The sequence below is a fragment of the Prenolepis imparis genome, unplaced genomic scaffold (genome assembly GCF_030444845.1).
Source record: "Prenolepis imparis isolate NDT839.2.m4 unplaced genomic scaffold, iyPreImpa1.0 SCAF_5, whole genome shotgun sequence".
NCBI lineage: Eukaryota > Metazoa > Arthropoda > Insecta > Hymenoptera > Formicidae > Prenolepis > Prenolepis imparis.
The window spans coordinates 11302820-11329978 of record NW_028141163.1 but is presented as its reverse complement, the minus strand read 5'-3'; the positions used below and the strand labels follow the sequence as shown (position 1 = coordinate 11329978).

The window sequence follows — 27159 nt, the reverse complement described above, 5'->3', positions numbered from 1 at the left end:
ATTGGAGCGTGCTGCGCAATTTATTAAGCGAGCTGGCCATTCGCGCATGCGTAACGCTAGCGTACATATATATACACATATATACTCGATTATCTTGTCATGACTCATGACATTTACGCTGCTGGCACTTTTTCATTAAGATATGTTCCTTTTTCCCCAAAAATTTATATATATAAATATCATACAGCGCAGAATTTCTAGATTTGTTCAGAGCCACAAAAGTGGCTTTCCCGGTAGTTTAAAGATTAATTAGAATGTCATTATATTGATATGTTGTGTAATATATGTATTGTTACTCTTCTGATAGACTATATGAATTACGTTAATTCATAAAATTTTAATTATTTTCGAGTTATACATAAATTTTACTCGTATAAAAATAATGTTAAATACGAAATATCTCACATATATATATATATATATATATATATATATGTAATTTTTACAAAATTATGTATATAATTAATAAAATTAGTATAATTAGTAAAATTATTTTGATAAAAAATCTTAATTTATTTCGCGCTAATATATATATACACACACACAAACACACAGACGCAGCGATTTTATTTTAATAACTATTTCTAATCCCTTTCCCTTGCTACTTTTTCAATTTTACACAATTTTAACTTGATGTTTTATGCGTAAAATTCGATTCCATTTTACTATTTCAAAATTGGTTTATATTTTTCATCATCGATAAACCATTCGCGATTCTCTTCGATTACTTTCTTCCAATATTCTGCAATTATGAGGTCACATTATATAAATATGTATGCGATATACAAGTATATGCATATAAATTCAATGCTCATATCGATATCAACAATAGAAAATGTTACGTAAATAATGATTGGAAAAATTACTTAAGTATTTCTTGACTCTACCGAGTATAAAAAAATCGTCGCGTTCATTTTTCTTTGCAACTATTATTGAATAACAAAAAATGTCTTTTACTGTTCACGTATATCACAATTAAGTTTATTCTTTTGTCGTACCTTTTAATTCTAGAATTGTACCATCAGTACCGTCATATTCGACCGGTAAAATATTAGCTGGTATATCTTTAAAACAATCATGCGCCGTCCTGCGCGAATAAACATGAAATCTTTCCTTCAGTTTATTGCTCAAAAAATACCTGGTAATAGACAAAACAAATTTAGCATATTCCGGCGTGTTAATATAATTAAGCAATTGAATTCTTATGGGATAGCAATCCTGCCACGCATGGACAATGTTTATTATAGTGGTAGGTTTCGCTTGAGGAACATGGCGCAAAGTTGCATGTTCTAAATCTATAATTATTACTAAACCATACATAGATGCTTCAACACTGTCTCTTAAGGCCACATCAATGGTCATTAATGAGATCTAAAATCCATCAGAAAATATGAATAAATTCAAAGTATCGCTTTAAATTAATATAATGACATTTGTCGCACGAGTGACAAGCTATTAATAATACCTTAATTGCTTCTGATAATGTAAATACGTTTGGATCATGCACAAGACGCGCGATAAAAACCATTCTTCCTTGACTGTCCAATTTTCGCAAGGGTAAGCAAATTCTAAACGCACAAAGTATTATAAAATTCTTCAAAATTTTTACATTTAGTTTTACGGATATATATAGAATATTTTATTAAAACTATAAAAGAACTATTGTCATTAAAATGAGCTAAATTTTCAAGTCTTATACTTTTTAACTTTTCCTCGTATAAATATAAAAATAATTGTTAATAAAATAATAATATTATCGCATATATAAAAATGAAAAAGATATTTTAATGAAAATTCGACTTTAAAATGATTAAAGGATTAATCATTAGGATAAAACTGTTATAAAAAGTATTCTACGTATCAAAAGATAAAAAAATTCAAGATTGCATATAAGTTCTGGTCTAATAACTTATTAATTACAAGAATTTAATCCGAAATTATTTATATTGTAATTCAAATTTAACAGTAAAACTTCACATAAACCTTAGCACTCTTATAATAATATTTCGGGATACTTGTTACCCTAAACTGAGCAATTCCTGTAGTTTTGGTTGTAGTGGATCTCTATTCGCATACCACTCCGGTAGTTTAGCTCGTTGCTTTTGATAATTTTGCATCTTGGTCTTAGTTTTCTCGATGTTAAATTTGCAGACTCTCAAAAATCGCAAAATGAAAAGTTCATCTGTATAAAATTTTCCGTCAAATAAATAATCATAATCGCGACAATACTGGATAAATTATATAGGAGCATGGGTTTAGAGCAGCATAATTTTGGAGATGGCAAATTTTCTTAACATTTTTTTTTAACAGAAAAAATAATATATTAATACATTTCTTTCACTATACTGTATGTGAGAGAAAGAAAGAAAAATAATCAAAATCATTATTTAAATATTTAATGACTTAATTTTTATCTCCCTGCAATATTACGGTATTAAATATTATATTTATAAATTGCAAATATCAATCTTGAGCATTGAGAGATATTAATATCCTGTATAGTTTCTTTACACGTTTTTTTTTACATCATAATTGCTGAATAAGAATTTCGAAATTTCGAGTATGCTGTTAGTCTCAATATAAAAAAACATTATTTTATCTATTACATAACACGAAAAGATACGCGCACATAATGCATATTACGCCAAATACTGTTTAAAAGAATGATTGAGAAACGTGTACGTTAATTTCTAAGTTTTGCAGTCGTGTTCCGTGTATGATAATTTAAAAGTTCTATTTCAATCAAGATTTTCAAATTACCTTATTGTAATGAAATCATGTAAGAATTTGCCACCTATTTCTCAGTAAAAGAAACGAATTCAATGAATTTTACATAATCTCACAATATGCTCCATTATAATTCATATTAATATATTAATGCTACTTAACGATAACTTTTTTATGCTATGGATTAATTTTAATTTTAATGTTCCGGAGAATTGATGAACCGTAATCCGTAATTAAACCGTCATTCAAAAATATCATAGAACACTATAACACTGTTACTTTTACCAGTTCGTGCGCGCAAATCGCTCTCTTGAATCCAGCGTTTAATCTCCGCGATAGCGTTTTCTCTATTTTCGTCAGATTCATTTAAAACCTTCGCTGCATATTCCTTTTGCTCACTTGTCAACTTATGCGGAAAATTATCGTAACAATTTTGAGAGTCTGCCATCGTAACAATAATCGCGGAACTTTATCTGCTGATACTTCTTTACAAATCGAGGAGACACTCGCATCTGCGATTGTCCGAAGTATACTACGTTGTTTATAAAGCGAGTTTGCTATTCACGCATGCGTAACATATTAATGATAGCGACATGTACATCTGTGTGTCTGCTCGCTGGACGTGTGCATGCATGATTTTCATTAGACAGTGACTGTATTGGAATGCGAATTACCTTCAGCGCTGTATCATCTTTATCATCTTTAAATGAACTGATTATATTTACCATATATATAAAAATATGATTGTAACCGATAAAAAAATCTTTGGACGTGATGTAGAGACATTATTTCTCTAAAAAATATGCATATATTAGGAAAAAGCATTGCCAATCTGATAATTGTAGCAGATACGTTCTCAGCATTCGTCTATATTCTTATTTTAATGTTTAAAATCATGTATATGCTTATGCGAGATATGTATATGAAGAACATAATATTCTATATATGTGTGTAAGATAAATTATACATTCTCATGATAATATTCTTAAAGTATGTACTCTTTATTTAAAAAAAAATTAATTGTTTTTAAAAAACCGAGAGTAAAAGTTTAAAAATATATTTATAAATCGGAGAAGAAAAAAAAAGAGAAAAGGGGGCAGTTTTAAGATGATAGTTCTCGTTGCATAAATCATAAATAAAGATCATAAAGAACAAGATTGTCATGAAAAATAAATTTACACAATTATATGAAATAATTGCATGAATTCACAAAAATTTTATTTCTTTCAAGAGTTATGCATGCATAAATTTTACTCATATAAAATAATGCTAAATATTAAATATTATATATTTATTTATAAAAGATATTAATTTATTTCGAGTGCTAATAGCATCGATTGCATTTTATGTAACTATTTTTTCCGTTACATTGCTGCTTTCGAAAAAATATAAATATATTTTTGCGTATTAAAAAAAATTAATGTATATATATTTCAATTTATTCCGTTCTATTTTGATTACTATAATTCGGAATTGGTTTATATTTTTCATCATCGATAAACCATTCGCGATTCTCTTTGATCACTTTCTTCCAATATTCTGCAAATATAAGAGATCACATTACACAATACAAATGTGTAGGCACTATACAAGTATACGAATTTAATGCTCATGTCGTTAGCTGTAGAAAATGTTACGTAAATAAATGACTTAAAATATTATAATTGTATATACGTATAAAGAAATCGCCGCTTTTGTTTATTTTTGCAACTGTTATTAAATAACAAAAAATATCCTTTATCTATCACAATTAAATTTATTATTCTTTTGTCTAATTACCTTTTAATTCTTGCATTGTACCATCAGTACCGCCATATTCGACAGGTAAAATATTAGCTGGCACATCTTTGAAACAATCATGCACCGTCTTGCGCGAATAGACATGCAATCTTTCCTTCAGTTTATTGCTCAAAAAATACTTAGTAATCGACAAAGCAAATGCAGCATATTCCGGTACATTGATATAGTTAAGTGACTGTATTCTTACGGGGTAGCAACCCTGCCACGCATGAACCATGTTCATCAGAACGGAAGGTGTCACTTGAGCAACATGACGCAAAGTTGCATATCCAAAATCTATAATTAGTACTAAACCGTACAAGGATGTTTCAACGCTGTCTCTCAAAACTACATCTACGGCCATAGTTGAGACCTTAAAAAATCCGCCCAAAAATATAAATAAATTCAAAGTGCCGCTTTAAATTAAAATAATGCTTGTGACATTTGTCGCACGAGTGTTATGCTATTAATAATACCTTAATTGCTTCTGTTAATGTAAATACGTGTGGGTCATACATAAAACGCGCGATGAGAACCAATCTTCCTTGATTGTCCAACTTTCGCAAGGGTAAACAAATTCTAAGCGCAAACAAAGTATTTTAAAATATTTACAATTTTTTTATATTTAGTTTTGCAACTAATATATAAAATGTTTTTGTTGAAACTGTAAAGTGAATTATGTTGTATCATTAAAATAAGCTAAATTTTCAAGAGTTATATTTTTGAAGTTTTCGATATATATATAAATTAATTAATAAAATAATAATATAGAAGTGAAAGACATTTAATGAAAATTCGACTTTGTTGAGTAATGAAAGAATTAATCATTTGGATACAATTATGATTATACAGGATATTTTAAAAAATCAAATTTTAGAAGAACGTAGTACTCGTGAAAAGGAACCAAAAAGTCTTAATAATCTAATAAGAAGTATTTTAAAGCATTTTTCAATTATTAAATAAATTCAATCTACAGCTGCTCTGTCATACATAAATGAGTCTATTATTTCAGAATTTGTGTAAAAATTAGCTACTTTTCAGACAACGCAAAAACTGTCAACAATTATCGTTTCAAAACAAATAATCGGTGACTATACGCGAGCGTTCGTAGATGAACCGACACAAAGAACTTGTCAACAAACTTATCGATTTAAAAGTAACATAGAATTTAAAAAGCTTAAAAGTCGTACGCCGATATAGTGGTGCGTCGTTTTAAAATTAATTATTCGTTGAAATTAAATAATTGTGCACGGGGCACGAATTTTGCTCGGTACACTACCAACAAGATTTATTTACAAGATAATTCTCCAATGATTCCCTGCTCTGACCCCCTCAAAGACGAGCAGTGTAAATATATCATACACGCATGTAAATATATCATACAAAACATATTCGAAATGAGTTTTGTCTATAACAGAAAATGCTTTATAACTCGGAAATAAACGGTTTTTCGAATATTACTTATTAAAACTTTTTGGATTGTTTTTACGAGTACTACATATATTCCTAAAATTTGGTATCACTTTTTTTGTACACCTTGTACAGGACATTCTATGTGTCACAAAATAGATAAAAAATTTCGAGATTGTATATGAATTCTGACGGTCTAATAACTTATTTGTTACAAGAATTTAATCCAGAATTATTATTAAAATTGTGATTCAGACTTTTTTAACCCCGTGAAGTTTCATATAAACGTTAGCACTCTTATAATAATATTTTGGAATACTTGTTACCCCAAATCGAGCAATTCCTGTAGTTTCGGTTGTAGTGGATCTCTATTCGCATACCACTCCGGTAGACTAGCTCGTTGCTTTTGATAATTTTGCATCTTGATTTTAGTTTTCTCGACATTAAATTTGCAAGCTCTCAAAAATCGCAAAATGAAGAAGTCATCTGTATGTAAATTAACATTTTCCCTCAAATAAAAATCATAATCAAAATAATACTGGATAAATTTTATAGGAGCATGAGTCTATAGTGTGGCATAATTTTAGAGACGGATATTTTTCTAAGATATTTTTCTAAATTCTTTTTACTAGAAAGAATAATATATTAATACATCTCTTTCACTGTATTTGAGAAAAAGAAAGAAAAAAAGTAAAAACTATTATTTAAATATTTAATAATTTAATTTTTATCTCTCCGCAATATTACGGTATCAAATATTATATTTATATATTTATATAGTTATATGATATAGTTTTCTTATATATGTTTATCTATTTCAACAACTGCTGATTAAGAATCTCGTAATTTCCGTTACAAATAGATATCAAACAAACAACATTAGAAAATTATTCACATAATTTAATTAATATGAAGAAATAAAAAACTTAATGGATATTATGTGACGTATGCTTAAGAGAATGATTAGGAATTGTGTACATTAAATTCTATCATTATAAACGTAATTTTGGAGTGTCTTGTCCTGTATATATGTAGATAATTTTAAAATTCTATTTTAATCGAGATTTTCGAATTACTTTTTCGTAATAAAATCATGTAAGATTTTGCCACACCTATTTCTCACAATCAGTAAAAGAAACGAATTCAATGAGTTTGACGTAATCTCACATTATATCATTTCATATTAATGTATTAATGTTAGTCAATGATAACTTTTTATACTCTGGATCAATTTTGATACTCTAGAATTATTGAACTGTAATTGAGTCATCATTCAAAAATATCTTAGAATCTCTAATAGTAAAACTGTTATTTTTACCAGTTCGTGCGCACAAATCGCTCTCTTGAATCCAGCGTTTAATCTCCGCGATAGCGTTTTCTCTATTTTCGTCAGATTCATTTAAAACCTTCGCTGCATATTCCTTTTGCTCACTTGTCAACTTATGCGGAAAATTATCGTAACAATTTTGAGAGTCTGCCATCGTAACAAACAATAATAACCACGGAACAAATAATAATAACCACGGAACTTTATCTAGCGAGGAGACACATTCGAATCTGCGGTGCTCCGAAATGTGCCACGGAATTTATTAAGCAACCTTGCTATCTCGCGCATGCTCATCATAGCGACGACGACATATGTACAGTAGCGCTCAAAAGTTTTTGACTATTAGTTTTCATGCGTTTCTTTGTTAACAGTGCTGAGTTATTGTATTTCGTACAATATGGACGTATTTTTCGTTATAACTCGAAAATATCTTCGAAAAAAGTAATATTTGATCGGTAGTTCAAATGTCTTTTGATACGGTTGATTACTATAAATAATTAATTAGTGATAGTAAAAGATAATAATGACACTAATATATAAAGGTGTCATTATTAAACTTTTTTTTAATATAACAGGCTAATTATGGAAAGACATCTAAAAGAATATTCAGTTGATCTTAAGGACGCTGTAATATATCCTTTAAAAGAAGAACGGAGCCAATATAAAATTGTTCGCTGTTTTGGTATATTACTTTTAAATAAAAAGTTTTTTAACAAAAATTTGAAAATATTTTCGAATCATAACGAAAGATACGTTCGTATTGTACAAAGGACAAAATAAATAACTGAGCACTGTTTACAAAGCTAACAGCACTATTAACAAAAAGTAACACATGAAAACTGATCTGACTTATCAAAAGACTTTTGAGTGCTACTGTATATGTGTGTGTCTACGATTTTAGTTAAAAAGTGATTATATTAATATGTATTGGTATCACTTTATCAGCGCTATACCAGCTTAATTAATTTTTAATAAACTGAGTATATATTTATCAAATATATGGATTGTGAAATATATATAATAACCATTAGAAAAAAGAGTCTGTGTATGTAATGTATATTCATTATTTCTTTAAAACATATGTATATGTATATTACGACAAAGCCAATCATGATCTAAGCAAAAGAGTTTCCGACATTTGTCTATTATTATTTTACTATTATTTTATATGCTATACTTCTATTTTGTCTGTTTAGCCTTTTTATTATTTAAAATCGCTTATGCTCTTAAGTGAAATGTATGCAGAATGTCTCATATAAATAGAATATAAATTGATATTATCGTATTTCTCTTGTCAAAAAATAAGCATATTCTCATTTGATAAAATTTTTAAAAGTATCATTTTCGAGATAACTTATTTTTCAATCCTTGCAAAGATTTAATCGAAATATTCAATTTATAATCTATATTCATTTTTTCATATATTTATATAGACATATCTCATCGAAGATAAGATGATTTTATCAGAAGAACTAAACTTGTGTCACGTGATGATCACGAAATAATATTTTCGAAAACATATCGTTACTATTTATGTGAATTAACATAACGTAAATTTTAACTCGTCTAATTGTTCATATATATCAGTTTGACTCGTTCGAAACTTAAGTTATTTTAAAAGATTTTCTAAAATAATTTTTTGAGCACTAATCAATTAATTAAAATTATTAGACTCATAGAATACACGGATGACTTTAGAAGCAAGATAAAGATTGCAATGATTATTCGTCGATTTGAATGGACCTCCTGTTCAAAAACTGAAATAATTAAAGAACGATTGAAAAAGAGAGAAGAAATCTGATTTTCGTGAGTCATCGTGCTGGTTCCTAGCTAAATATGTCGAATTAAGACAGTGCACGGAGAAATATATTAAGGAATTTCTTACAGTCTTACTTCGAGAATCATGAGTGTTAAGAATAAGAAAAAAGTTATATATATATATATGTATATAATTTTTTTTTATTCTCTCTTAAGTCATTATTCCAATTACGAAAAATGCGACCGCGAAAGATGGGTGATAAGTGAAGGTTTTCCGAACTAGGAAAAAAAGAATAAATAAAATGCACAAATCGTGAAAGCATCACTTGAACGGAACGATCGAGCTTGACGCCGAGCAGCCGATAATTATGCCCAGTGGCCATTAATAAACTAATCCTCCGAGAATTGCTTACGGGCCATCCGGAGCAAAGAGCCCTGCCGCTTTATCGGCCTTTAGAATCTCCGAGTGGGCAATCGTCAAAGGAAGAGACGGATGAGACGGAGGCTCGAGGGAAAACGGGGAAGGGGAGGAGGGGAGGAAGAGAGAGGACCGATTTACAAGGTTTAATGACTTGTGGTATCAAACGGCCGGGAGGAGAAAAAAAGGGGGATAAATGAGATGAGGTGGGTCCGAAGTCCCGGCTAATCACTGGCGATATTAATGCGTGGTGTATGAAGAATGCGGCGAAAACCGCGTTTGAGTTCGGTAAATTGCTGACGCTTCCTCGGTGGTTGTAAGAAAAAAAAGAAAAGAAAAAAGAAATGCACGTCAACCGTTAATTGAATCATCCATTTTCGAATATGCCTGCGAAATCTATGTGTAGTCATTACTGAAGAGGAATAAATTTGTTTCATAAATGATTATTAGCTTCACGCGGTTTGGATTAAAAACCTATATGAACGAAATCGTCCGGTTAAATAAACCTATCTCTGAGAATATTCTTTAAATTAATTCCAATTTTTAATTAAAAATTGATACGAATGCAATAATTATATAAATAAACAATAGGTGTGGTAGATGTTAAATCAGAATCACCAGTAATATAAAAACAAATTAATGGACACCTTATCTCTCGACCAAACTGGCAGTATATTTATTAAGAAAATCACAATGTTTCGACCTCTATATTTGGTCCTTATCAAGTGATATAGTTTCTTAAAGTTATACACTTATGTCAAATTGATACGCCGACTGATCGGCAATAAACTGTCTGTCTAGCATGACGCGTATCAATTTGACATAAGTGTATAACTTTAAGAAACTATATCACTTGATAAGGACCAAATATAGAGGTCGAAACGTTGTGATTTTCTTAATAAATATACTGCCAGTTTGGTCGAGAGATAAGGTGTCCATTAATTATATAAATAAAGATAAGAAATTTTTATCAGTTATCAATTATCTTTTTATCAATTTTTTAACCTATTCAAAAATAAATGTGATTTGATCTAAAGAAATTGTAATTTTATCAAAAATTACGTACAATTAAAATTGCCAAAAAAACGTTGACTTTTATTCAAAGCATAATTGAAACAAAATTTAGAAAAAGTTTGCAAAATCAAGTTTAACAAAAGTCGAATGTTACAAACAGAGAGATCAATATATTATTTAATTTAATATTAGACATATTCTTCATCTCGAGAAAATTTTCTCAGAGATATCGTTTTCCGAAGCGATAAATAGATAATAATAATGACACCCGTTTAATCTCAAGTCGATGGATGAAAACTCGTGTGAAAGAATGCGAAAAGAACCTTGGCATTACATGGCCAGAGGGTAGTTCGCCCTTTATCATCGCCAGCGGGGACAGAAAGTCGTGTACGGTAATTTACTGATAATTTCTCAAATCGTTGTCCTTCGCGCACAAGTCTGAATAAATCGTACGCCCCCGAAGCGAGAGAGGCCCTAGAGGCCTATGTAAGAGAGAAATGATCCTGCTCGGGGAAAGAGGAGCTGTCCTTGAGTAATATCTTCCTAATTACGACGCCCTCCCCATCCCCTCGTGCAAACGTCGCCCGACGAAGGGGACGTGGAGGGTCGTTGAAAAACGCGGATCCTCTAATTCATCGCTCGTTCGTTCGGAGGCGTACAAAAAACGCTTAACGGTCTCGAAACGAAGCACCTGGCTATATATATATATTTCTAGTGTAGATCTTGAACCAACAGCCACGAAGAAATAATTCATATAGCGGAGATGATAAATAATACCGACACACGCGATATCGCGTTTTTAGCATTAATATTTATAAATTATATACAGTGTTGATAATTGGAAAGAGCATATGTTGCAACAGCATGTATTTTTTTCTTTTAAAAAATTGTATTAAAAAAAGTACACGTATATAGAGTGAAAAAAATTCAACGTACATAAGTAGCGTGGATTAAAATGTAAATTGATACTTCAAATCGATAAAATGGTTTTTAATAATTTTAAATCAATTGATATTAAAAAAAAAAAAAAAAAAAATAATTACAGATGTAATAACTTTAGATCGCGTTTATGCACTTATACAATTATTATCGAAATTATGATCATCACCTGCATGAAAGACGGTGCGCTTTGAGAGTTGTTTGACAATCAACGCGAGGCAAACGAGCCAATTGTAAACCGCTGAAATCCAATTAATTTCGCGGACAGTTGATTAACGAACAGCTACTAATGCGATGGGCAAATCCACTGTATATGCAACTCGCGCATGCACACGTTTCGACCTGGCGTCGAAGGCCCGCGGACACAAAAGATGTGCTTTCGATTATTAATGAAGTGTCTTTGTCCGTAACGAAACGTATATTAACCGCCATGCACCGCTACGGTTGGCAGTCGCTATATTTATTATGGGGTACCGAGGGAGAGAACGAGGGAGGGATTTTTACCCGAAGTCATCCTTTCCAGATGATGCCCTTTCTAGCTCGCCGTCTTGCTTGCCTTTTAAATGAGTTCGCATTCCTATCATCAGACCAGTTGCAGAGGCGCGATAGTCCATAATGTATTCGCGATCTTAACGATATTCACGCGATATTCCGCGATGCAACTCCCCCCTGCATAATTTTATTTGACCTTCCGCGTTCTTATTCGCGGATACCTCGCGTGCGTTTAATTAGAAAAGAGGATTAATTTTAATAAATGTACAAATATCTTGCGAAGTTATTTTTTAGAAAATCAGTATAAATTAAAATATTACGATAAATTAATGGAAGAATTCGATACGTTTGTTCGAAGGGTTGACTTGATATTATAATTTTGTTTATACACGAATTCCTTAAATGTTGGAATATATTAGTATTAAAATATAATCGCTATTTTCTATATATATTAATTTATCTATTTTCTCAAATAAAATAGTATTCTTTTTGGAAAAAAAATCGAGCAACATCAACTGACTCAATTTATTTGATTGTGATTTCTGATATTTTATGTGATTTCAAAATATACATATATATAAAAGATTTTCGAGACTAATGAGACTGTGAGATTCCGATTCGCGGTATGAATAAAATCAAATCCTCGTAGATGATATCGACAGATAAGCCCTTTTACGCGTGCGCGAACATTAAGGAAACCGACGAGGTGTGTGGCCCCATACCGCGCTTGATCCTCGGTCAGACTATTAATTAAGCTGCGACTACTGCCTGTCCACTGGTTAATTACAAACCCATTACCTACGTTACCCATTACGAACGGTTGCTTAATCTTCCCGGTTTCGGGCTCGCAATGTCATCATCGGGATCCTACCCTGACACGTGACAGATTTATTAACATCGGAACATTATCCGATAATATAAAACAATAGAAAGGAGAGATCGTCAAATAAGAGTAAAATATGTATTATGTTCAAATAAAAGTATTATGTATTATGTTAATATTTATCGAGCTCTTATTTCCTAAAGCTTCCACAGTTTACAAAGCTTTCTTTAGAAAGCTTGGAAAAAAAAAATCCTGAGCTTGTAAACCTGATGTATAAAACATACATACAGATTTTTAGGCTAATATTTTATTTTTTAAAATAGAATGATAGAGAAAACGGATCTTACATTTTATATACTTATATATTTTATAATATTACACATAATTTTTTTTTATTATAAAACAAATTTATATATTAAAAATTAAAACATATGTCGGCAGAATTTTCTTTATTATATTTCTAACAGAACTTTTAACTTTCTATCAATGCAATGTCTGTATCAATAAAATTGCATTACTGATTCAAAATTATATACAATCAAATTATGCATGCATATGCACACATTCAAAAAGTGTTAATTTCATCGACTGTTGCAAAGAAGTCTCGATAAATTCCTGTTTTCAGTCATTAATTATGTCCATTAATTATATAAAATTATTAATAATCATTGTCATTTCCGCAGTGGGACTGCTTTGTAAGCACTGCATCACGCGGGACCCACTAATCATAGGTCACATATCACAGTCCTACGCTAAAGAAAGAGGATCGGAATTCGAATGACAAGTTTTGCCCGCAGCCACAAGATCGAGAGAAAGAGAGAGAGAGAGAGAGAGAGGACAGGGAGAGAAAATTAGGTACATCGCGGCATGCTATTAAGGATCATTGCTCTCCTGCGTACATTCGCGCGTGACGTTATGTGCGTAATCGAATCGATACGTCATCTTGAGAAATGCGCAAATGATAAATGTTGCTCTCGCGCGCACGCGGTTGAAATTTCAGATTTTAAATCGATGAGCCTCGTAAGAGGCAACATCACATTCTACATAGACTCCATCTCACTATAAATATTTTTATGTCAAATATCAAAAAATTTTCGAAAAATATATGGTCTTCACAAATAAATTATATAATTAATTTCTCACAATAGAGTAACAAAATGTCAACACATTAATTTAAATTAAAACTGATGAAACGTAATAACCGATAAAAGTTAAGTTTAATTACACCTACTTTTTCGGGTTGTCATCAAATTTAAATTAATTTAGTTATATAATTAAAATATATATACTTTAAAATATATTTAATTATATGTATATATTTTAAATTAATATAAATAAATATAATTTGAAAAATAAATAATAATATTAAAATTATATAATCAAATAAATAATATTTAAGTAGCAAAGAGACATAGTCTATATATTGCGAATTATATGAATTAAAATAATAATAATTATAATTAAAATCATATATTAATTAAAATTTTCTACATATTCTACGTCTATAACCATTTATGATCGTATAAAGTATCAAGAGCTCTTGGAATAACTGCTTGAAAACTGACCTCATGCACAGAGGTTTATTTTTATTATTACATCGCACTGTTATAAGCTCATAACATGTGTTGATTAAAGCTTCCCGACCAGCGATAGATCGATCACGAAGAGCTCGATGACGAGAACGTCGACGGGACGGCGCGATGAGAGCAAGGATCCGGTACAATAAATAATGCACGGATCCGGCGCCGAATTAATCGATCGTAACCGATCGATCTGCCGTCTACGAATCTCCCCGTGCCCCGTGTGGATTTTCAATTTGCACGGACTATGGGGGACCCCGTACACACGGATCGTGTACATTAATATTGCACTCGCGAATCTTCTCTGCTCGCGGAGCTTGTGTCTCATCTAAAGAACTATTTCGCGCGATATCGATTTAATTTCTTTCGCTTTCTTAACGATACTTTTCTGATTGTGAATTATATTTTCTTGTAACAATGCAGTAAGCTGCCATTTGGATCGTAGTATTGTATATAAATATGTAATATTTTAAATAATTCATATATTATATTTACACAGAATTTATAATTAAATAATTTATACATTTAAATATTATTTTAATCTTTAAATCATGTGTGCGTTCTTTTTTTAAAGTTATTTGTAATATTTGTGTTCCCGTTTACAAAGAACTCTTTTTCGAAAACTATTAATAAATAATGTATATATGTATATATATATATACAAATTATATTTAATTATGTTTTAAATTATATAATTAAATATAATTTAAAAATAAATATTTACATTATAAAATCAAATAAATATTTGAATATCAGTCAAATAAATAATAAATTATATTTTAATTCTACTCAATTTTATACTTAAAATTCCTTTCTCACATGCAGATATACACGCAATACGAAAGTCCTAAAGTCATTTCTTTCCTTTTATTGCGAGAATTTTCCTTTATTCGCGAATTTTATACATATATGATTAATTCGTCATTAAGTAAGTACATATCTAAGCGCACCAGAACACGCTTTGTGTCGGTTCGCTTGGGAGTTGATCGATGATGGACAAAAATCGAAAACGTATGGCTCGTAGAGAGACAACGTAAGATCCGGTTTTTTAGTTACAAAAGCTATTAACGATGCTAACGAAGGATACATCTATAGACTGATCATTCTCTTCCTTTCTCTCTCTTTTTCTCTTTCTTTCCGTGATGAGAGAAAGAAAGAGAGTCGCTTGCGTGTCCTCGATGCCTCACAATTACCATACTGCCCACGCTGATGCAGCGATGTTAACACGCACAGATCGTGCGAAATGGACAAGCAATCGCACAAACATACGTGATCAGAAGGAAATATTACGGAGTGCGATGACCCCCCTTCGATCGGCGAAGAGACTGTCTCGTCGGCGATTCATTCCTTTCCAATGAGAAATTAATTTCGCACGCGAAAGAGAAGCGTCTCGGATTAAAGTTTATCCGAAAATTATCAAAGTATTTTTTATTATTCTCAATTTATTGTTCATAAATTATGCATTTGGAAGAAAATTTATCGTTTTCTAATAAATTATATATATTTACTTAAATCAGCGTTTGATTGAAATAATTCGTATAACGCGATTTCGCTTTATTTTTTTTAGCGAGAATTTCGTTTAATATCGCACTTTTCTTCAACTAAATATATGATACAAGCGATTTACCGCTTCAATGATTCGTGAATTTTTCCCAACTGTCATTCGACAGCGTGCTGCGATTTATTATTTTCCAAGCGACTCCAATGCGAGAAACTGGTCTCGCCAGACGAGATAACATCTATCTGATAGCTATCCTCGCGATTTTTTGTTGTCCGATCGTTGGCCAGTATTTCTTGAATCGAGCTTCGATTCATTAATAACTATACCGACCATCGGGACGCCCATTATTACTCTCGATTTAAACGAAGATTACTTTCGAAACGTGGATTAATAATAGATGGCCGAAAATAAACGCAGATCGATTTTACTAAAGGCAACTGCAGCATTAATCGATCAATATAATCTAGCGACGATCGATTAAAGGATTCATTTTTGCCGAATTTATTCCCGCATAATCGGCAATTATGCAAACTTATAATGAAACGTTTTGTTGCATAAAAACGTCAGTCAACAATTCGCAATTTAGTTGGGATCTGCATAAATATATCTCACGAGAGAGAGAGAGAGAGATCCAATCACAAAATTATAACACACAAATATAAGAAAAAAAGCAATTCATGCAATTGCGGAAAGCAATATAAAGCAAACTGTCAAATGCAAAATGTAAGCGAGCAAAGGAATCAAATTCCTACCTTGTTCGCACTCGTCAATATCCTCGGAGCAATCCAGTCCTTTATAGCCAGTGGCACAGGAACAGGTGAAGGATCCGTTGATAGGGCTGGTGTCGCAGATCGCGCCCTCGTGACACGGATTCGACGTGCAAGCGTCATCGAGATGGCAGAGCAGCCCTGCAAAAGATAAACGAATTCTCCTTCTTACTTTTCTTTTTAAATTATTATTAGACATAAAAATATATTTCTTATTATATTCTTTTACGATACAATTTTATCGTAAAAGCATTTCTCAATACTTATATAATAAAACATTTATATTATATATAATATATATTATACCTATATTTTATAGGTATATTATATTATGTACATATATTTTTGTATTATATATAATAAAATTATTTATATAATATAATTTATATGATACAAAATTATATATTTATATATAATTATATAATAAAAATATTTTATAAAATTATAATAAATCGGATGTAAAAAGTGCATGTGATATATTTTGCCAAATCTTTTCACTCTCATTTATGCACATGATAATAATCATGGATGGTCTATAGTGTATATATTTCCGATTCCTTTCAATTTATAAATTATGCAGCTGTGCAAATTATTACAAAAGGTAATTGAGGAAATTGGCCCCGGCATCGTAAACTTAGGGCGGTGATACAAAATTGAGAAAACTGACCGTGGGATATAATTTTCCTTGGGAAGCGGCTCGCGTGTTTGTCGAACTTTTCTTTATGAGACCCGGTAACGGTACCAAAGTCCCCAGGATATTCATACATATATAAACCAGAGTAAGTGCATGCAGATGCAAGAGCACGCCCGCGACTAACTGTAAGTATATCTCTATACTATGAACTGAAAAGCACGCCTGGAGGCAACAAAGTCTCTGTACATTGCGTGTCCGTTAACTTTTCTGTGAGAATTCCATATTTTTTATAGTAAATATAATCAAATTGCACAAAATCTCTGGTATCATTTATTAAATATAACCACGAATATAGTGTGTTGGCATATTTAATGTTCGATAAAATAGCGAATTATTTATTCTACAAAATTCATGATTAATTTATAACACGAAATATTCCTATATATCAGGGTGTCTGTTCAAATCTCGTAAAAAAAAAATTTCCTGATCCTCCAGATGTTTTTGTTTAAAATTCTAGATAAAAAATAAGAAAATTTGTAGATGCGATAGCTAACCTGACCAATCAGCGGATTATCGACTGCTTGCAATGTAAGAGTAAAATTATCAAAGATACAATTTTTCTGAGTTTCAATAAAATTCCCGAATTTTTCAAGATCCCTGACAATTTCTGATTTTCCTAAGTTTTCCTAGAGTTTTCTAGATACTCTATATAATGCGTTAGTGAACTGCGAAACACCTGCGGTTCGACAAGAATTGTTATCCTGGAAACGTCCAGCTTCCAGGAACGGACGACGAGATGTCTGGCGACGCGCGAAGAGGAATATACCTGTATTTGGCGATCGCCGGTGCGCGGGAATCGATCTGAAAACCCCGGTCTCTTCTATATACTTCGAGACTATTCGCTCAGCCGCGCGCGAAGTAAGGACAGAAACTCGTTTCCAGTCGCCAAGGTCGGATACGAAGCGGCGGAGAAGAAGAAGCCGGCCGGGTTAGGTCGGCCGGGGGCCCCCGGGAGTCTTCGGAATCTCGAGATTCCGAAGGACCCGTTCTACGCAGTAGAGAAAGAGCACATCGTGTGTGCAGATGCACCTGCCGATCGTTGCCGGAGCGTTGCAGTTACAAGTCTTGTTTCCCGACCATACTCGGTATCGAGTTAATCACCCTACTCGTCCACGACCTCGCCAAACTAAGCCTTCCCTCCTTCCTCTATCTTTTATTCCCGGAATTTCTCCGTCATATTTTTCAGATCCCATTAGACGCGAAAATCGATCAAACTCGTTGGAATTGAATGTAACTAGCGGAATTACTCTGCCTTCTTCCCCACTGATATGAAAATATACTATCAAAAATATTTCAGATATGAAATCAGGAAAATGTAAAGATTATACTTTTTTTGTATTCCAAATACGGAGGGTATCTAGGTTCAGGATTAAACGAATACACTCGGATACGCACATTAGAGAAGACATGCCTCCGCTAATAAGTGTATACGCATCAGAAATGATCTCGAGAGAGAGAGGCTGATCCGGGAGAATTCCGCCTAATAACGGATAACACAAATATAATATTAATTCGACTTACCGGTCTTTCCGTAGGTGCACTGGCAGTAGAAGCTGCCGACGCGATCGATGCAGGTAGCGCCGTTGAAGCAGGCTGCACCTGCACAATCGTCGATGTTGACGCTGCAGTCCGGCCCGGTCCAGCCGTTCACGCATATGCACGAATAACTGCCGTGCGAATTCGTACACGTGGCCCCGTTGTGGCACAAGGACGGCCTTACGGAGCACTCGTCCACGTCCAACTCGCATTGCGTGCCCGTGAAGGCCGGAGGACAGAGGCAAGAGTATTCGTTCACCCTGTCCATGCACGTGGCACCATTTTGACAGAGATTACCGGGACAGTCGTCGATATTTTCTTCGCAGTGAACACCTTGGAAGCCTGAAACACGAAAAGATCGCAGTCCATTTTATCCTCTAGTTATACTCAAAATTATCTAAATCTTAAAATAAACTATAATAAGCTATGTAAAATTGAAAAGACTCTGACATATTAAAAATCAGGTATGAAAAAGGCTGATTAGAGTCAGATATTAGGCGCAACAAACTTGTTTTTTACTTCTTTTCTAATTATTCAATTAAATATTATATATTTTTATTTATTATAGATTGTTATTGTTATAGAAATATTATAGATTTAAATATAAATATAAAAATAGAAATAGATAAATATAGATCTAGATTTAATTAAAATTGAAATAATTTTAATTCTTCTTGAATTATTTAATTAGATATTATATAGATTTAATTATACATAGATATAAATTTAGATATAGAAAAAAAATAAGTAAATGGATATATAAAAATATAAAAGCATAATAATAAATATAGGTTTAAATATAAAAATAAAAATAGATAGCTATAGATATAATAATTGGAGAAGAATTAAAAAAACAAACTGATTGTTTTTTCAAACAAATAACAATTAAAATGCGTTTGACAGGTAACGTCACATGGGTACATATGTATGTCAAGCGAATGAGCGTATGAAATAATTATATTATAATTAATACGAATTATAAAGGAAATCGAGATCTCTCGTCAAAGATAATGATGAGGCGACGCACTATTATTTAAATAATTAAACTATCCTTCATCGACGAGACCGGGATCGCATGGGTACCTATAATCGCGCTCTCAATCGCCGTAATTCGCTTCTATTGCTCGGTCGCATCCGCGGTGCTCGAATGCATTTGCATAACTGCGATTCGGAGGTAATCGCGGCGCTATTAATAATCGCAACCGCGCGGCAATAATTTCCAATCCAAACGTTTAACGAGAGGATTGGAACGGTGATAGAAAGAAAGGTATGATTTTTTTTTAAATAAAAGAATTCATCGTCGCAACAAGTTTGTTCGGCGCGAAAAATCGAGACGTCGCGTCGCTTCTTTTATCGCTTCCATTTGAATTTGTGTGCCTCGATCATCTCGATAAAGGCGGCTCGGACAAAAAGAGATCAGCCGAGACGCCGAAAGAGGATGTATAAAGCGATGAGAGCTGACTTTCGATAACCGTGAAAGATCGACGGGGCAGATTTCTTCCGATGGAGTCGCAAGAAATGTAAGCAAATAGAGGCAGAATAGAGGCGCCTGAGAGAGAGAGAGAGAGGGAGGGAGGGAGAGATCGTGTCGTCGCTTTGTATACGTGAATTTCTACTCTGTTAAACTGCAATTTCCTGTCATCTCGTATTTTGCTCATCGGATATATGAGAAAGAAATGCGCGCGATGCAAAATTTATTGACATGCACGTATGCTAGCTAGTTCTCGATATAACTGTATCGTTAAATAAAAATTAGAAAATTCCTATAGGATTTAAAACTGGCTGCGAAAAAATTCTTGAGAGAAAGATCGATGGAGATCGATGGAGATCGATGGTGGATCAGTCAAATCGACTTTGTATGACGCTCGATTATCCGCACATTATGAACCTTTATTCATTCGCCGTACTCCGCTTTCTACTCTCATTCTGCCAGGCAAAACAAACATTTGGACGTGAAGCGGCTAATGGATTCGCGATGGTCCATCGTGATTTCAGTCTTGCACACATTACGTGTATATCATTACGCAAATTTCTTTGCTTACTGAATATATTTTCATAAAAATATAAATTTAATATATTTACGTACACATACTTATACATATAATTAAATATATTTATATATAAGAGAATAAAGAGTTAAATATTAATTATTAATTAAAAAAATAATTAATTTCAAAACACCGCTGATAGAGATAAATAATTTAAAAAATAAGACTTTTTCTCCTTATATATATCACAATAATTCTTTTTCATTTTACTTCAAAACTTGCATTATAGCTTAAAGCAGATTTAATTAGATTTAAGATTAAACTTTTACATATATATCCAAATAAAAATTATTAAAAATTATTAAAGATAAAATTAATTTGTCTAAACGATTATACACAAAACAGAAATGCCGCGTATAAGCAAATCTTGGTATGTCTTGTGCATCTTGTAAGAAATACGATTCTCTCTCTCTCTTACTCTCTTTCTTTCCTGCATCTTTCTCGACACTCGCCCTTATCTAATACCGGTATCAGCTATTGCCCTGTGATACATACGTGATCATGAAGCATAGTTAACATCTAATGGCGCGCATAATTTATACCTCATAGAACATCCGACTATATAGTCGCTTCCCGCGGCTGTATAACACTACGACATGAGTTAGAGCCATAATGGTGGTAAAAATGCAGATATCCCTGTAAACCCTGTTACGTTATTATACTAGAACTTCGCAAAAGATGCCTGTGGCATTAATATTAAAGCTACGCGAAAGTAAATCGATCCGACAGGAAACGATTCACACACACAGCTAATTTTTCGAAATTTTTTTTTCTTCTCGGGACTTTTCAGGACACCCCCTTGTAGACTTAAGATTTTTTTTTCATTTATCACGATGATTGATAAATATTCTTGATTACTATTTCATAATAATATTGATTAATGAATTCATAATTAAACGGATTAATTGTCCCTTGTCAATATAGAAAGATATGAATGATAAAAAATATCTCTCACGATGATCAAACCTATGAGCCTTTTAATTATCGTTTTATTGGCATTTTGTAAGAATTTTACACGATTTCTCACAGAGAAATATTATATCATATAGGAATTTAATGCGATATCGATTTCTTGCAAGGTGTACACAGATGGAAGGTTTCGAGTTGGAATTTTCGTTAAGGTTCAGTCGAGAAACCTTTACGAAGAGCTTCTTCCCGTTCTCGAGTTACCATATAAGAGAAGACACATTATTTTAGACGCTTACGTCCTCTCAAACAAGGTGAAATTTCCGTGATTTTAAAGTAATATTAAAATAATATTATTTTTCGAAGCAGTAGAATTCATCATCAGTAGCTAATATAATAGCGCGAATGTTACAAAAAAAAAAAAATAAATAAATCTCAATATAAATCTGACGTATAAAAATCATTCTAACACAGGTAGGAAAAAAAACATCCTTGCGCCGCAGAATTGTGGGATAACGCGAAAGTATTTTCTCGCGTGCGTAACATACGTTGGCAATTCTTTCCTCTCGTGATAACGCAATTACAATATTTCGTTCGCTCGGGGTCTTTTTCCTCGGGGGGAAAGAAGAGAAGCTTCGTTGCAAGAACAAAATTGCAGTGGCTTGGCGGTTCGCGATGGCACATTCCCTTCCTCGTGACTGCATTTCCCCCTGAGGAGGTGCTCTTTCCTTCTTTTTTCCCCCTCAATCTTCTATATTTCTCCTCTCTCTTTTTCGCTCCGCGCGCATCATCTTCTCTCTCCGCCATGCGAATATTGGCTGCCGAGTTTTTGAGTGAGAGGGCATAATTAAACGGCGGACATCAAAAGCGGCATTCAACGGAATCTCATATTCCGATACAAAGTCGATCGATCCGGCGATCGGTCGCGCTCTCGTGACAGAAAAGGGAGCGCGCGAGCCGGAACGCGAGGACGATGCACCGAAAAACGTCGGGTTGCTCAAGAGGAGCACAGGGGGGGACCGCATTCGAGGACCCCCGAGACCAAATGATTAGGGTAGGTAGCCAGCCGAGCGGGAGATGAGGAGACAAGAGGGAGAAAGGGGGCAACGACGTGACACGGGGGCCCGTCCGGGTCCCCGCGACGAATCGATTCCCGTTAATATCGATACCAGCGGCGCGAACAAAAGCGACGGCGCCTCCTTTACCTAAGGAATCAACCACGCGAGTATTTACACGTCCATTTGTTTCGCACTCGCGCGTTCTTTTTACTTTGTATTCTCTCTCGCTCGTCTTCGTCCCATCCCCCTTTTCGCCCTTTTTTTCCTTTACATGTTAACTGTTGTTCGTCGGACGTCGGCAAGAAATCGATCGGCGCCCCCCTGCAGTCTCTCTGCAGTTTTTCATCGATCGATCGATCGAGCAAACATGTTTTTTTGAGCAGCGCAAACAGGAGAAAGAAGAGAGAAGCGATTAAAATTTATACCTTACTGATATATGGTGTTTCCATTGATTCTTTATGCTACATTTTGTTGTATAATAAACTCTTTAAGGGAAATGTACGTAATACTATAATATAAATATATTCTACATGAAGTCCTTAAAAACTATAAAATTTAAAATTTTTGACAAATATTAATTATAAAAATATATGGAAAAAATAATTGTCATTTATTATACATATATGTGCGAAAAAATTAATATAATATTAATTTCTATAAAATTATACCTGTTTATAAAAGTAGGAGGCTATTAAAATAACGCTTTTATCTCTTTTTAAGCAGGATATAAAAATGTTAGTTATCTCTAATATTTTAATCATGTAGAACTGTTTACACTTTCTTCTCTTGATCAAACTTTTAACCCATTGCTAAAATCTGACAATTCTCGGCGCTTTTCACATATACACACAATATATTTCGCGAGGGTACGAGTATCCAAGAAGGGTGCCCGAGTTAATGACGCGAGAGCTGATTTACATAAGGTATACGACCCTCCTCTTCCTGGAAATCCGCCAACCCCCCGAAGGCAAGACTTATCGTGTACCGCGGACAACATAATGCAAAGGGTCCAGCGGTGTCCGCAGTTAGAGAGAAGCAAGAAGAGAGAGGGAGGCGAAAGGAATACATCGCGTTAGGTTCGCGCGAAGATAAAAAAAAAAAAAAAAGAACAGCACGAGAGAATCATCTACCGTTCGCGACGAGAGAAGCGCGTAGGTGCGTGAGACAAGGACGGAGAAGTCCCCGCCGCTGCTTATAAATCAACCTGGATGAACCCCCATAATTGCAATTGTCCATTGGACCTCACCCTAGATCGGAGCGATCGTTGCATACGTGCAACCGCATGTGCGTATGCGTGTGTCGAGCCGGAACTTATCCGACGAGGATACGTGTATCCGTTACTTCGATACCGAGCAGGGCTGTAGGGAGATTCCCCCGAAAAGCGGCGGCTCTATATAGGATAGGACCAGTTTGTAACTATCATTAGGGGATCCTGACATCGATAATAGAAGTAGGGGATTCGGCAAAATTATTTAGTTTGATATTTTTCAAACTCTTACTCCAGAATCAACATGATAAAACTTTTAATCCCATTTTTACTTAAAAAATATTCTGTTTTTTTATTTTATTTTTTTATGTATATTTTTTAATTTTTTATATACTTTTTTATATATTATATAAATATAATATATATATTTTTTTCTTTATTATTTGGGGACAATTTTCCTCAAGTTCCTTTTAGTCATTTCATCTAACACATCTTCAAAAGACAGTGTTAAATCACGAAATCAGCAAAATTAATTCTTTAGAAGAAAAGGATTTTGAATAAGATCTGCCAACTATAATATTTATATACTTAATATAATATACCTTTTATTTCTAATATATACGATATTTATATATCTTCTATAAAAGTCTATAAAATAAAACTTTCAATTTTGGAAAAACTACGTCGAAATTATCGGTTCCTTTAAAGCAAAATTATCACATAAAATACAAGAGATTATACTTTTATCTTTCAACAGTCTCGACTATCGTCAAACTAGAGAACCGGAATTTCGAGAATCCGGCAAATAAGTCACGGCAATTAGCCGCCCCGAGACAATCGAAATGATTTCGTTCACCTTAAAATATTCCACGTGTGGCGGGAAAAAAAGAGACACAAATCTCGGAGCATTCTCCGAAGGAGAGAAAGAAGTCTAGAGACGCGCGCTTTCATCAGGAGAGTCTGCGAGAGAGTCCGGGGACTAGTTACGGACCTGTCTGCGAATATTTTCGCTGGTATGTCGTCTTTTTTTTTCTTTCCTCCTCTCGCGAAGAGAGAAAAGAACGCGAGAGTTTCACATTTCCGTCGGAAATCGAGTCGCTCTCATGTCGCGCAAAAATGACACAGTCACGATCCGGACGTATCAACTGAAGGCTTCCCCCCATCGCAAGGATATCCCTTTATTTCTGTTCAGCGCTCTCTTCCGACACGTCGTATCGCTCGTCACGACGCGTTTCATATATCCCCTAGATCGCGTTTTCAGCTATTACAAGAGTGTAATAATACCGTTCTGTTTAAAAAAAGTTTAAATATCTGCTCATCGATAGCTCCTACGAAAACCAGAAATGCGTCTCTCAGAAACGTCAGTGTTAAAATTTCTACCATACGGCGCGCACCCCGCGATGGTACAAAAGTAGCAAAAGGGACATCCGTGTCGAATGTCCTTGCCTCTGTAAAACGCCCTATATATTTCCATCTCGCTCCCCATGGTCCCTCACTCTTTCTTTTTCTCTCTCTGTGCCTGTCTCTTTCTTCCTCCATCGCGTTCCCTTCTCTTCTTATGCCAAGCCCCTCTTCTCTCTCTCGTTCTCCCTTCTTCAACACCATGGTACTACCTTCCTCCCTTCAATTGGGATCTTCCGTCTCGCTCTGACTCACCCTCCCTCCCTTTCTGGCCCACAAGGCACAGTGCTTCTCAGCCGAACCCAAGGTGTGGCAACATCGCGACGAGAGAGCGGGTGTGCTTCCCGCTCGCCTAGAGACCCACGTGGTGGAGACTGTGGGAAAATTCTCATGCCGGTCGACGACGGTGCTCAACCGGCGGCGACCGGACCGCGGGAACCAGTTCTCGAACTTCCTGCTTTCACGCTCCAGGAGAGTTTCACCGACTTTGCGCGAAAAACGTATCATTAGGGCGTCGCGAGAAAATCCGTCGACGACGAACGTCTCAGCTGATGAGTTCCAGTCTATGAATTGCGATCTTTGAATGGCGATGTGGAAAAAATCGAGAAGAATCTGGATTGAAGATAATCGAGATAATCTCAGATTTCAACTCTGAAGATAGTGGGAAATGTGTATATGTGCGTTTACTTCGTTAGGCCCTGAGCATTGTCAATTTTATACGCGCGGTTGACCAGTTTGACAGATGAGCGCGTAGCCTCGACTATTGAGACGCACTGACAGCTGACTGGAACTCATGAAGTGAAGAGGAAGGTTAACTGCAGGGGATGCCTCTGGAAATATTATTCGTCCGCTACCGAACAACGAGCGACAAAGTACTATAATTATTTTAAGGCTACGCGAGCAATTAGACGCGACTTCGAAAATCGAGGAAGAACTCAAACTGAAAAGTGCCGATCACATCGTTTGTTACGACTTATGACAAAAAAATTATTCGAGGAATATAAATTTTATTTTTTGGCAACTCGCTAGTTAATTATATGCAAATTAACAATAATAGAAAAAAAACAGAATATTATTACAAAATCATTGTATTTAACATGTGATTAAAAGAATATAATAATTTTATCCATTTTTTTATGTGACAAGATTAAAAAAAATTCTCTCGAGATCAATCTCTCTCTTTATTTCTCTCATCGTTGCGGATGATTTTTTGGAATTAAATTAGCCTCGCAGCAAAATATTTATCGAGATATACAGCTACGTTGATGCAAACTTATGATTAAAAAAGGCACGTTGCTTGGAGGATCCAGAATATATATAAGCATGGATTATTCCTTATTATTTAAATTATATCCTTATTACTTAAATTCAAAGTATCTAGTCATCTTCCTCTCCGCGAAGCGAGACGAGTTTCGGTTGCAGATATCGAATGCGTTAGCACAATCGTAAATCCCTGCCGATTGACGGCTGCGGAGTGCCGCAAAACGATCGATGATTTCCGTGGCTATATATATATATATATATATATATATATATATAAAATATACAATATATATTGGAGAACTTTAAATCGCTCGCATCGGAGCCATACGGTTTCTCCACTCGATCGTATCTGGGCCCCATCGCGCGCGCACGTGAACGCCGCATAATATGGCGACCGAATGGAAAGGAGGGCCGGATGGACGTCGGTATATGGGATTGGGAGTGGTCGAGGGTACTTTGGTGAAGCTGAGAGGGAAAAAGAGAGGATCGATTTATTCGAGAGAGAAAAAGA

The 27159-nt window shown here is 33.9% G+C and overlaps 3 protein-coding genes across 5 annotated transcripts in view; all 3 read right to left on the bottom strand.

Annotated features, from left to right (window-relative positions):
- N (neurogenic locus Notch protein) overlaps window positions 1–27159 on the bottom strand; it is a 260129-nt gene that overhangs the window by 81570 nt on the left and 151400 nt on the right. For both annotated transcript variants that reach the window (XM_083039314.1, XM_083039315.1), the window contains 2 exons: window positions 18751–19107; window positions 16521–16676 (listed from right to left, as the gene is read on the bottom strand). In XM_083039314.1, coding sequence (XP_082895440.1) covers window positions 16521–16676; window positions 18751–19107 — 513 coding nt within the window. The remainder of the gene's footprint in view (window positions 1–16520; window positions 16677–18750; window positions 19108–27159) is intronic.
- Window positions 490–3246, bottom strand: LOC145936783 (retinol-binding protein pinta-like). 2 transcript variants are annotated; one of them, XM_083039339.1, is made up of 6 exons: window positions 3013–3246; window positions 2023–2182; window positions 1466–1568; window positions 1319–1371; window positions 999–1138; window positions 490–742 (listed from the first exon to the last, which is right to left on the bottom strand). In XM_083039339.1, exons 1-6 carry the CDS (start codon window positions 3173–3175, stop codon window positions 666–668), a joined length of 696 nt encoding a protein of 231 aa, XP_082895465.1. In that variant the 5' UTR covers window positions 3176–3246; the 3' UTR covers window positions 490–665. The 2 variants fall into 2 exon arrangements, with proteins under 2 accessions (XP_082895465.1, XP_082895464.1); XM_083039338.1 differs by having other exon boundaries at window positions 999–1371.
- Window positions 3984–7463, bottom strand: LOC145936781 (retinol-binding protein pinta-like). Its single transcript, XM_083039336.1, has 5 exons — window positions 7235–7463; window positions 6243–6402; window positions 4983–5085; window positions 4507–4879; window positions 3984–4266 (listed from the first exon to the last, which is right to left on the bottom strand). The coding sequence occupies exons 1-5, from the start codon at window positions 7395–7397 to the stop codon at window positions 4166–4168; spliced, it is 900 nt and encodes a 299-aa protein (XP_082895462.1). The 5' UTR covers window positions 7398–7463; the 3' UTR covers window positions 3984–4165.